This window comes from Carcharodon carcharias, chromosome 7 (genome assembly GCF_017639515.1).
Source record: "Carcharodon carcharias isolate sCarCar2 chromosome 7, sCarCar2.pri, whole genome shotgun sequence".
NCBI lineage: Eukaryota > Metazoa > Chordata > Chondrichthyes > Lamniformes > Lamnidae > Carcharodon > Carcharodon carcharias.
In genome coordinates this window covers 107770645-107782917 of record NC_054473.1, presented here as the reverse complement: position 1 = coordinate 107782917, position 12273 = coordinate 107770645, and the positions used below count along the sequence as shown (strand labels likewise).

Here is a 12273-nt window from a genome sequence, read left to right as displayed (position 1 = left end):
GACCAGGTGATCTTTAGTAGATTGAAAGGCCTTTATTTGTCCAGTGCCCTCGAACCATTGTTGACCCTTCCATAGGAAATCTGTCAGGGGCTCCGTAAGTGTGGCCAAGTGAGGGATAAACTTTCCCACCTTGTTTACCAGCCCCAGGAAACTTTGAAAGTTGGTATTGCGCATTGGTTCAGAAGCTCAGTAGTGTTTGTCTGTTTGTTTTCTGAGGATCGAATGTGATACCACGCTGTTGGATGAAGTGTCCTAGGGATTTTATGTTGGTTCTGGCAAACTCACATTTGTTGTTCAGCGTCAGGTATCAACCTGCATCCTGGAGCACCTTGAGGCTCTCTCATACCCATTGGTAATGTTTGGCTGTTGTGGAACCACATGTGAGGATGTCGTCCACATGGCAGGCAGCCCCTTGTTTGCCCTCGAGAATTGTTGACATGGTATGTTGGAATATCTCCAGAGCAGACAATATACCAAAAAGGAGGTGGTTCAAGCAAAATTGACCAAAGGGTGAGATAAAGGTCGTCAGGAGCCTAGATCCCTTGTTGAGGGGTATTTGCCAAAAGCTGCTGTTTGCATCAAGCTGTGTAAAAAGGACGCAATTGGCAAGCTTAGCCAAACTGTCATCCACCAACACCATCGGATGGACGCCCCGCTGTATGGCTTTAGTAAGCTGCGTATGACCGACACAAAGCCGGAGGTGACTATTAGGCTTGGGAATGATGACCAGACCAGAACACCAGCAGGTTGGCTGTATTACATGCAGTCAAGTTCCTCCTTAACCTTCGGTAATAGAGGATGCAGTTCCCTCCTAGGGGCGAACAGACAGACTGGCATGGCGTCTGGTAGCAGAGAGATATAATATTTGGTCTTCAACTTCCCCAGCCCTTGAAAAAGTTATGGAAATTCCTGGCGGAATGTGATCCATGGAAGAATCTCATCGAATTTTTATATAATGCATAACTGTACACACACTTTCATGCTAAATAGGGAAATGGCTTGGTTGCAGACGACATAAAGGGTTTCCACGATCTGTTGGCCCTTATGGCACAGTTTGGCAGTAAACTGGCCATGAAAATGTAGGGTCGTTCGACCCGGCCCCTGAAGTTTCATAGTGGAAGGTTGCAAAGGAATTGTGCAGACCCAGGTGAGGCGATTAGCCAGTACAGGCACCCCTGTGCGTGTCAAGTTTAAAGTGTGCTGGAAAGCCTCTGACCTCTAAATTGATGGAACGGAAGTCCTGGGAATGCTGGCGAACTTTGCCTAGGGAGTCTGAGAGAAGTGCCAATTGCTGGTTGTGTCATCGGTTGTCCTGTTTGTTAGAGCCTCTAGTGGAACAGAAATGCTGGAAATGTCCTGTCCTGCTGCATCCGAAATGCTCAGCATCCCCCACTGAGCAATCTTGCTGTTTGTCCTATTGTCTCACACCACACTGCAGATGTTTCAAATGGTGGCAGAGCAGATTCCTGCCTTTTGTCCTGTTTTGGCGGGTTTCGGCCCAGCTGGAATTACCAATCATGGCCCCGCAAAAGAAGGGAAAGGACTGACCCGGATTGGTTGTGGATACTTCCCAAGGCTTGTCTTGCAGCAACAATCTCCGTGTGTTCCCGAGGTTTGAACATGACTGGGGTAGAGACAGCTGTGACGCCATCGCTACCCGACACCATCGGTACCATCAGGTGTGTCACTGGGATTATCAACAAGGCATCTTGGCAAAGCGGAACCGTAGTCGTCTTGGACCATAGGTATTCTTGGTGTGGTACCAACAATAGGCTAAATTGGTGTTGTGCCGCTGCTACCATATTGTAGAAGGTGCTAAGTCTGAATTTTAGCAAGAAGTAGCCGCAGGCGTATCAGGGTATCTATTTAAAAATTTGTTTATTTACACTATTTACAGTATGTACATAGTGAGTTATCAGGAAGGCACATCACCCTCTCAGGGCTGTCCATCATGCCTGACATCAGTGCCCCACCATCATGTGCCCCATAGATTAACATGTCCATTCTGTTAACCCTTTATACTGCACTGGTTCAAGTAGGTGGCTCAACACCACCTTCTCAAAGGCTATTTTGGATGGGCAATAAATGTTGGCTTCGCCAGTGACACTCATCCCATGAATAAAAGTGATTTACTAGGATTATTGTAGGGCTAATGACCTTTAGTTAGGAAGACATACTTCTGGAAAGGGAGCTTTTTCCATTGGAACAAACTGGGCAAAGAGAAGACCTAACAGATATGCTCATAATTATGTGAGGTTTTCATTGAGCATCACCTCATATTTATTTTTGCTAAAGTTTATCTGCCATCTAACTGCCCAGTCTGCAAATGTTCCAATGTCTCCTTCTTCCAAAGCACCAGCTTCAACACCTCTTTGTCCTTTTGTCTGTGACATCTTTTGGCTATCTCCACCTTATCACTGGCCCTTTATCCAGCTCTACCTGTCCGACCACCGCCCCCCCCCCCCCAACTTAAACCAGCTTATATTTCACCTCTTCTATTTTTTCTTAGTTGTGTTGAAGAGTCATACGGACTCAAAACGTTAACTGTGTTCCTCTCCGCAGAGATAAAAACAAAAAAACTGCGGATGCTGGAAATCCAAAACAAAAACAGAATTACCTGGAAAAACTCAGCAGGTCTGGCAGCATCGGCGGAGAAGAAAAGAGAGAACTCAAGTTCTGTCGAAGGGTCATGAGGACTCGAAACGTCAACTCTTTTCTTCTCCGCCGATGCTGCCAGACCTGCTGAGTTTTTCCAGGTAATTCTGTTTTTGTTTTCCTCTCCGCAGATGCTGTCAGACTTGCTGAGTTTTTTCCAGGTATTTTTAATTTTGTTTCATAGAGAAAGGAAACTGCGACCTGATTATGACTAACTCCCACCTTCTGCAATGACTCCTCCCAACCGCCAGAGGACCTCAGAGCGGAGTCGCACATGCACTACAACTCACGGCATGCCCTGACGGGTTCCCGGCGTCCGCCGCGGCAGCTCAAGTCACGTGGGAGGAGGCCCCCCCCCCCCCCCCCCCCCCCCCCCCGATCATGTGACACAGCGGCAGAGGCCAGTCAGTGAGAGTTATCCGTGCGGCTTTATTGACTCTGCAGCTTTCCGCAGGTAATCGGCTCGGTGGCATTTGGAAAGAAGGGGTGGGTCGGTGATGTTTGGAAAAGGGAGGTTGTAAAGGGCGGGGTGGAAGTTGGTGAAGTTTGGAAGGTGGGTTGGTGGCGTTTGAAAGGGGGTGGGGTGGGAAATTGGAAAGGCCCCTGTGTGATGGGGGTCGTAAAATTTCACTCAAAGGCTGACCTGATTTTAACCTCAACTCCACATCCCTGCTGACCCCCAGTAACCTGTCACCCTGTTGCTTTTCTTCATCCATGGGGTGTCGGTGCCATTGGATAGGCCAGCTTTTATTGCCCATCCCTAATTACCCTTGTTCAGAGGGCATTTAAGAGTTAACCATATTACTGTGGGTGTGGAGTCACATGTAGGCCAGACCAGGTAAGGACAGCAGATTTCCTTCTCTAAAGGATATTAGTGAACCAGATGGGGTTCTAATCGTTTCATGGACATCATTAGACTTTTAATTCCAGAACTTTTATTGAATTCAGGATTCGAACCCAGGACCCCAGAGCATTACCCTGGGTCTCTAGATTACTAGTCCAGCGACAATACCACTACGCCATTGCCTCCCCAAAAATCTATTGAGCTCTAGGTTAAAAAATATTCAGAATCTGCTTCCACCACCTTTTGAGGGAGAGATCTAAAGACTCATGCCTCTCTGAGAGAAAAATATTCTCCTCATCTGTCTTAAATGGGTGACCCCATATTTTTAAACAGTGATCCCTAGTTCTAAATTCTCCCACAAGAGGAAACATCTTTTCCACATCCACTCTGTCAAGACCCCACAGAATCTTAAAGGTTTCGATCAAGTCGCCTCTTACTCTTCTAAATTCTACCAGTCCGGCCTTTCCTCGTAAGGGACCTTGCCCATTCCATTTTACAACTTGTCTCTTGTTAAAATACATTCATCTGCCTTTTTTTTTCTGCTGTGTACATATTTATATCAGGTGTAGTTAGTGATTCTTTGTTGGAAATCTGAGCAGCCCAAGCAATATTACTGTTTTAAGTTGCATCGGGTGTGTACTGGTAACCGCTGGTTCCCTTTGCACAACTGTACTGAGATAGGCATCACATGTTTGCTCACATGCTGCGAGTGGCTCAGCAGATTATTAAAACTATCTCAGCTGCAGTATTGCATTTATTGTGTTAATTAGAAAGAAAACTTGTATTCCATCTTTTATTTGTGCTAAGTTCTTCATAACCAATTAAATATTTTTGAATGTAGTCACTTGAATATAAGAAATGCAGCAGCTGATATGTGCAATGTCCAATTATCTGTTAAGGATGTTGGTTGAGTGAGAAATATTGACCAACTCACTGGAGGGCAAGCTGTTCTGTTTTTTTCTAAATAGGGCCGCAAAATCTTTTACAGGTTTTGTGTCTCATCCAGAAGATGGCACCTCGCTCTGACAGTGCTGCACTCCCTCAGCACTGCACTAGAGTGGAAGTCTGGAGTGGGACTTGAACTAATGCTGTTCTGATTCAGGTGACAGTGTCAGCCACTGAGCCAAGATGATACCGTTAGAAGAATGGCTTTAGTATTTTATAGTTAGGGATGGGAGATAAACTGTGCATCATGTTCTTTGGTTTAACAGGTTTTTGTTTTCATTGTCTCTCTCCCCTCCAACTTTATTTTAGATGCTGAGGCTGAATAAATGAAGAGGAAGTCTGTACTTTTCACTTCTCCTTGGATGGTTCAAAGGTTTGCAGTCTGACGTAGTGTAAGCTGTCGACAGCTTTGCCTTGCTGGTTGGCTGACTAAGAGCTCAGACTGTGGCTTTTTCTGTTTGGTCGAAGCCTTGGGCGGTGTGTGGGAATGGCCTACTGCGAAGCCACAGTGAACAGTGACCTGCAGGATTGGGGCCAGACTGAGGAGGCTGGGGAAAAGGCCAGCCTCCTGCAGAACCCACTGACTACCGAGCAGCTGAGGAGCAGCAGTAAGCGGGAAGGAGACACACCAGCCTATGGGGCTGTGTTCATCGTGGTGAATGCCGCGCTCGGTGCGGGGCTACTCAACTTTCCCTACGCCTTCTTTGTGGCTGGGGGAGTGGTGGCTGGAATCGTCCTGCAGCTGGTGAGCTAGTTAAAACCTGGCCGCTCGATCTCTGCAGAGTTGGTTCTTGGCACCCTTCTTTCATGTCTCTTCCAGCCTAATCTGTGCTGTTAACAAGAGCTAGTGAGTGAGTGAACCTGGAGCTTCTCCACAGAGAATACCAGAAATGGCTGAGCCTGGTGCCCTGGCTGCCCATGTACTGCTGAACAGGAGCACGAGGTAGTGGGGAGAACACAAATTTGAAGTGGGCTGTTGGAGAACACCTGATTTTTGCTCCTCTCTCAGCACATTCCTCCATCCTAATCCTTACCCAGGAATTACGTTGGAAGAACCACGAGTGTTTAATGTGGGGTGATATCGATATTGTGTCCCTTACCACTGGTGATGGTCTGCCAGCACTAGTTCATTGTTCCAGTATAGGAGCCAACCTTTAGCTCAATGTTAGCTTCGGACAGGAATCCTCGAATCTGAAAGTACTACATTTGAATCTTGCTCCAGACAGTCCCAGTAAGTGGAGACTGGAATTCCAGCTTGGAATACTGAGCTGCCGTCCAGTGAGATGTTTGTGTCTGGTGGGTTTGGGTGGCCCTCTGAGTGCTCAGCTGTGTGTGTGTCGTGTCTCCCCCTCCCACCCCCCCCTGCCAAAACACCTCACAGCTTGTTAATAATCTGGCTGATGCTTTCTATGACAGGTGTGCAAAGCAGAGACCATTACCAAAGGGTCAGATTTGTTCCTGCTGGTTCCTCAGCTGCTTGCTCCTTGTTTTTGGTAAGCACAGTTCCAAAATGAACAGCGGGTCAGCCGTCATCCATGAGAGAGAGGTGTCATGTCGAGCATGTCCTCACTACTGATGGAGGGTCTTCAACTGAAGGCAGGAGATGCATCAGCAGCCCCCATTAGGGACATTTGACAATGCCCTGTGTTTGTGTAGCACCTTTAACACAGTAAAATATCCTGGGGTCTTTCACTGAAATTTTATCCTAGCCTGAAATTATATCACTCTACCATAAGGACATAAGAAATAGGAGCAGGAGTAGACTGTTTAGCCCATTAGCCTGACATACGATCAGGGCTGATCTTGGGCTTCAACTTCACTTTCTGCCTGTTCCCCAGATCCCTTGATTCTCTGACAGACCAAGAATCTGTCTTTCCCAGCCTTAAATACATTCAACAATGGAGCATCCACAACCCTCCGAGATAGAGAATTCCAAAGATTCACAACCCTTTGAGTGAAGACATTTCTCCTCATCCCAGTCCTAAATGATCAGTCCCTTATCCTGAGACTGTGCCCCCGTGTTTTAGATTCCCCAGCCAGGGGGAAGCAACCTCTGTGTCTACCCTGTCAAGCCCCTTCAGAATATTGAATATTTCCATGAGATCACCTCTCATTCCTATGAACTTCAAAGAAGGTAGACCCAGTTTACTCAGTCTCTCATCATTGGACAGCCCTCTCATCCCAGTGACCAATCTAGCTGTACTGCCTCCAATGCAAGTATATCCTGCCTTAAATATGAGACTGAGACTGTTCCTTTACTGTCGCTGGGTCAAAATCCTGGAACTCACACTTTAACAGCACTCTGGTGTACCTACACCATGTGGACTGCAGCAGTTCAAGAAGGGACCTCATCACCACCATAGGGGCAAATTGGGTTGGGCAATAAATGCTAGCCTAGCCAGTGAGGCAGACATCCTGTGAATGAATTAAAAAAAAAATGATATTGAGCAACATGAGAGATAAGGAACAAAAGCTTATTCAAAAAGGTAAGATTTAAGGAATGTTTCTGAGGTAGAGAGATTTCGGGAGGGAATTCCAGAGACAGGTGCAGGGCTGGCAATCATGGGGGAGTGAAGGGAGTAGGGGATAGAATCGAAACCAGAGTTGGAAGAATGTGGAGTTCTGAAAGGGATGTTGCACTGAAAGAGGTTGCCGGGATGGGGAGAGGCAAAACCACTGAGGAATTTAACACTCTTGTGTTTTTGTTTCAGTTCTCATGTCTTCTGATTCTTTTGCCAGTTGTCTTAAATCTGTGGTCTCTATTTACCAATCCTCCTGTTAATGGTAACAGTTTCTCCCTCTGTACTCTAACAAAACCCCTCATGCTTGTACCAAATCCTAGCTTTTTAAAAGCTGTTGCTGTGGTTTTGCTATAATGGATCTCACCTTCGTCTTGGACGAAGCAAACCCTTTGTTTTATTTCTTGCAGTGTTTGGTGTTGTTTATAATCGCTGGGCTGGTGATTCTGGCTTACTGTTCACAGGCCAGCAGCAAGGCCACTTACCAGGAGGTGGTGCGGGCAGCTTGTGGACAAGTGGTTGGCACCATCTGTGACATCCTCATCGCTGTTTACACCTTTGGCACTTGCATCGCATTCTTAATCATCATTGGAGATCAGCTGGACAAGAGTGAGTGAGCGAGTGTGGAATGGGTGCGTTAGCCTATCAGCCAGGGCGCGGAAATATCGTTGTGATCAGTGGGCAGACGGCAGTTTGAGAGATGGGGCAGGGACTGGGCGAAGCTTAAAGCCACCTTGGGCTGATGAGTGAAAGCCTGCTCTAGCCATGTTCACAGTCTCAGCCCAGTCCCTCAACAGTTATCGAATCTTGCAGTATAGTAGGAGGCCATTCAGCATGTCTATGTGGTTTGTTGAAAGAGCTATCCAACTCCTTCCGCTCCCTTGCTCCTTTCCCACAGTGCTGACAGTTTTACCTTTTCAAATATTCATCCATGCTCCTCCTTTCACGCTGGTCTTTTTGGCAATTACTTTAACTCCATGCCTTCTGGTTACTCACTCTTTCGCCACTGGAAACAGTTTCTCCTTATTTATTCTTTCAAAACAGGGTGAGCAGATCTCACTGTTTGGCTGGATGGCCCCAGCTTCTCATGAAGCGACCCAGTGTCCCGACAGTTTTCTGGTTTTCAGCTCCACTGAGGGCCCTACTCTTTAACCCACCTACTGGGTTTAATTTACTGTCAGCCACAAAACGCCCTTGCACCCTGGGAATTGGGGCCAGCTCCATTATGGTTCCTTCAGTTGCTGTACAGCCGGGAAGAGCCGGAGTTCAGGCCAAGGATGTTATCGTGACCTTTTTGGCGCCAACAGCTCCATTGTTGGTGACGTCTTTGAAACATCCTTTCAGCGCCCAGTCACTGGCCCGGGGCCTGATGTCACGGCATGTGCCGCTCAACCCAACCTGCTGCTGGTGCTCCGTAACTGCTCCGCCTCTCAGCCCTCTCCCTTGCCAACCCCATTGGTTCCTGCTCCAGAAGTCATGTCCCCAATGTGCCATCCAAGTGGCTGTCAGGAGCTGTCAGTCGTATTGCAGGTTAGGGTGATCCCTCCCATTGGCCTGGTTGGCCTCTAGAGCAGCCCAGCAGAATGTTTATTGCAGATATCTCAATCGCACAATTAATCTTCCATTAAACTTTCGAATTATTTGATTGATTATGCAAATCAATCCATTAGTGGGAGATGGTGGTGTAGTGGTAATGTCACTGGACTAATAATCCAGAGGCCCAGGCTAAGGCTGAGGGGACACGAGTTCAAATCCCACCCAGCAGCTGGTGGAATAAAAACTCAATTAATAAATCTGGAATTGAAACCTTGTATCAGTAATGGTCACCATGACAACTGTTCAAAAGCCCATCTGGTTCACTAATGTCCTTTAGGGAAGGAAATCTGCCGTCCTGACCTGGTCTGCCCTACATGTGACTCCAGACACACAGCAATGTGGTTGACTTTTAACTGCCTCCTGAAATGGCTGAGCAAGCCACTTAGTTCAAGGGCAATTAGGATTGAGCCCACATCCCATGAAAGAATTTTTTAAAATCATCACTAAACAAGGATTGGGGGTACAAATTGTAATCCAAATATTTAATATTCATGATGCACCTATTACCAGGTACAGGTGTGTACGTTTGAGGAAATGAATTTCAGTGATAAATGGTAAATGCTTGTAAATGCAATTCACTGGCTGCCTGCTAATGCAATCTATTCATGTTCAACTGTAACTAACAAGCTGCATTGCTGACAATGCTGTTCTGAGTTAACTCATTTATAATTACTATAATTTCACTGCATATTGTTTCTGCTGAAGCAGAGTAGCATGCAATATGTAAAATTACAGCAGGTTAAAGAAGGATTGAAATGGTTCCTTGATGGCCTGAAGTGTGTTCCAATGGCAGAGATACTGGATTAACATTAAATTGATTGGACACTTCTTGGTGACTCAAGATCAACGGAATAAGTTCCCAACCGGCTGGACGTATTTCAGGATATGTCATCATGTGACCCCCTACCTTCAACTGCCCCTCCCCCAGACTCCTGCCATTGGTTGCTCAACATGCCAATCCTCAGAGCCCTACCTATCCAAGGTTTTTCAATGTGTCCCGGTTTAGACTGTTGAAAATCCGGTCACCCTATATCAAAAGCTTTTATCATTTTTGAACACCTTTAGTGAATCATTGAAAGTTTACGGCACAGTTGGCTCATTGTGTCTGTGCCGGCCAATAAACAAGCCACTCAGCCTAACCCCACTCTCCAGCATTTGGTCCATAGCCCTGCATATCCAGACACCTTGTAAATGAGTTGAGGGTTTCTGCCTCTACTATACTTTAAAGCAGTGCGTTCCAGACCCCCACAACCCCCTGGGTGAAAAAATGTTTCCTCATCACCCCTCCAATCTTTATAACAATTACTTTAAGTCTATGCCCCCCAGTCACTGACCTCTCTGCAAAAGTAAATAGGCCCTTCCCATATTCACTCTATCCAGAACCCCCTGAAGAGAGGGTCCAGAGGAGGTTCACAAGAATGATCGCAGGAATGAAAGGCTTAACACATGAGGAATGTTTGAGGTCCCTGGGTCTTTACTCGATGGAGTTTAGAAGGATGAGGGGGGATCTGATTGAAACTTAGAATACTGAAAGGCCTGGATAGAGTGGACGTGGAGAAGATGTTTCCATTAGTGGGGGAGACTAGGACCTGAGGGCACAGCCTCAGAGTAATGGGAAGACCTTTTAGAACAGAGTTGAGGAGAAACTTCTTTAGCCAGACAGTGGTGAATGTATGGAATTCATTGCCACAGAAGGCTGTGGAGGCCAGGTCATTGAGTGTATTTAAGACTGAGATAGATAGGTTCTTGATTGGTAAGGGGATCAAAGGTTACGGGGAGAAGGCGAGAGAATGGGGTTGAGAAACTTATCAGCCATGATTGAATGGCGGAGCAGACTCGATGGGCCGAATGGCCTAATTTGTGCTCCTATGTCTTATGATCTAATTTTGTACATCTCAATCAAATCTCCCCTCGGCAGCCTCTGTTCCAAGGAGAACAACCCCAGCCTTTCCTCATAGCTGCAAGTTCCAGTCCTGGCAACACCCTTGTAAATCTGAATTACCTGGAAAAACTCAGCAGGTCTGGCAGCATCGGCGGAGAAGAAAAGAGTTGACGTTTCGAGTCCTCATGACCCTTCGACAGAACTTGCGTGCGAGTCCAAGAAAGAGCTGAAATATAAGCTGGTTTAAGGTGTGTGTGTGGGGGGCGGAGAGATAGAGAGACAAAGAGGTGGGGGGGGGGGGAGGGTGTGGTTGTAGGGACAAACAAGCAGTGATAGAAGCAGATCATCAAAAGATGTCAACGACAATAGTACAATAGAACACATAGGTGTTAAAATTAAAGTTGGTGATATTATCTAAACGAATGTGCTAATTAAGAATGGATGGTAGGGCACTCAAGGTATAGCTCTAGTGGGGTTTTTTTTTATATAATGGAAATAGGTGGGAAAAGGAAAATCTTTATAATTTATTGGAAAAAAAAAGGGAAGGGGGAAACAGAAAGGGTGTGGGGATGGGGGAGGGAGCTTACGACCTAAAGTTGTTGAATTCAATATTCAGTCCGGAAGGCTGTAAAGTCCCTAGTCGGAAGATGAGGTGTTGTTCCTCCAGTTTGCGTTGGGCTTCACTGGAACAATGCAGCAAGCCAAGGACAGACATGTGGGCAAGAGAGCAGGGTGGAGTGTTGAAATGGCAAGCGACAGGGAGATTTGGGTCATTCTTGCGGACAGACCGCAGGTGTTCTGCAAAGCGGTCGCCCAGTTTACGTTTGGTCTCTCCAATGTAGAGGAGACCACATTGGGAGCAACGAATGCACTAGACTAAGTTGGGGGAAATGCAAGTGAAATGCATTTCTCCCAACTTAGTCTACTGCATTCGTTGCTCCCAATGTGGTCTCCTCTACATTGGAGAGACCAAACGTAAACTGGGCGACCGCTTTGCAGAACACCTGCGGTCTGTCCGCAAGAATGACCCAAACCTCCCTGTCGCTTGCCATTTCAACACTCCACCCTGCTCTCTTGCCCACATGTCTGTCCTTGGCTTGCTGCATTGTTCCAGTGAAGCCCAACGCAAACTGGAGGAACAACACCTCATCTTCCGACTAGGGACTTTACAGCCTTCCGGACTGAATATTGAATTCAACAACTTTAGGTCGTAAGCTCCCTCCCCCATCCCCACACCCTTTCTGTTTCCCCCTTCCCTTTTTCTTTCCAATAAATTATAAAGATTTTCCTTTTCCCACCTATTTCCATTATATATATAAAAAAAAACCCCACTAGAGCTATACCTTGAGTGCCCTACCATCCATTCTTAATTAGCACATTCGTTTAGATAATATCACCAACTTTAATTTTAACACCTATGTGTTCTATTGTACTATTGTCGTTGACATCTTTTGATGATCTGCTTCTATCACTGCTTGTTTGTCCCTACAACCACACCCCCCCCCCCCCCCACCTCTTTGTCTCTCTATCTCTCCGCCCCCCACACACACACCTTAAACCAGCTTATATTTCAGCTCTTTCTTGGACTCGCACGCAAGTTCTGTCGAAGGGTCATGAGGACTCGAAACGTCAACTCTTTTCTTCTCCGCCGATGCTGCCAGACCTGCTGAGTTTTTCCAGGTAATTCTGTTTTTGTTTTGGATTTCCAGCATCCGCAGTTTTTTTGTTTTTACCCTTGTAAATCTCCTCTGTACCCTCTCTAATCTCCCCTTAACCTTCTCTGCTCTGGGGAGAAGAATCCCAGTGATGCCGAGGTCAACCCCCAAGCTGTT

At 46.5% G+C, this 12273-nt stretch overlaps 1 protein-coding gene across 4 annotated transcripts in view; it reads left to right on the top strand.

The window, feature by feature from the left end:
* The first annotated feature begins 3037 nt into the window (after positions 1-3037).
* slc38a7 (solute carrier family 38 member 7) overlaps positions 3038-12273 on the top strand; it is a 31399-nt gene continuing 22163 nt past the window's right edge. For 3 of the 4 annotated variants that reach the window (XM_041191444.1, XM_041191443.1, XM_041191440.1), the window contains exons 1-3: positions 3038-3109; positions 4754-5189; positions 7374-7572. In XM_041191444.1, the coding sequence (XP_041047378.1) occupies positions 4932-5189; positions 7374-7572 (457 nt within the window). In that variant the 5' untranslated portion in view covers positions 3038-3109; positions 4754-4931. The remainder of the gene's footprint in view (positions 3110-4753; positions 5190-7373; positions 7573-12273) is intronic. The other variant, XM_041191442.1, reaches the window with a different exon arrangement.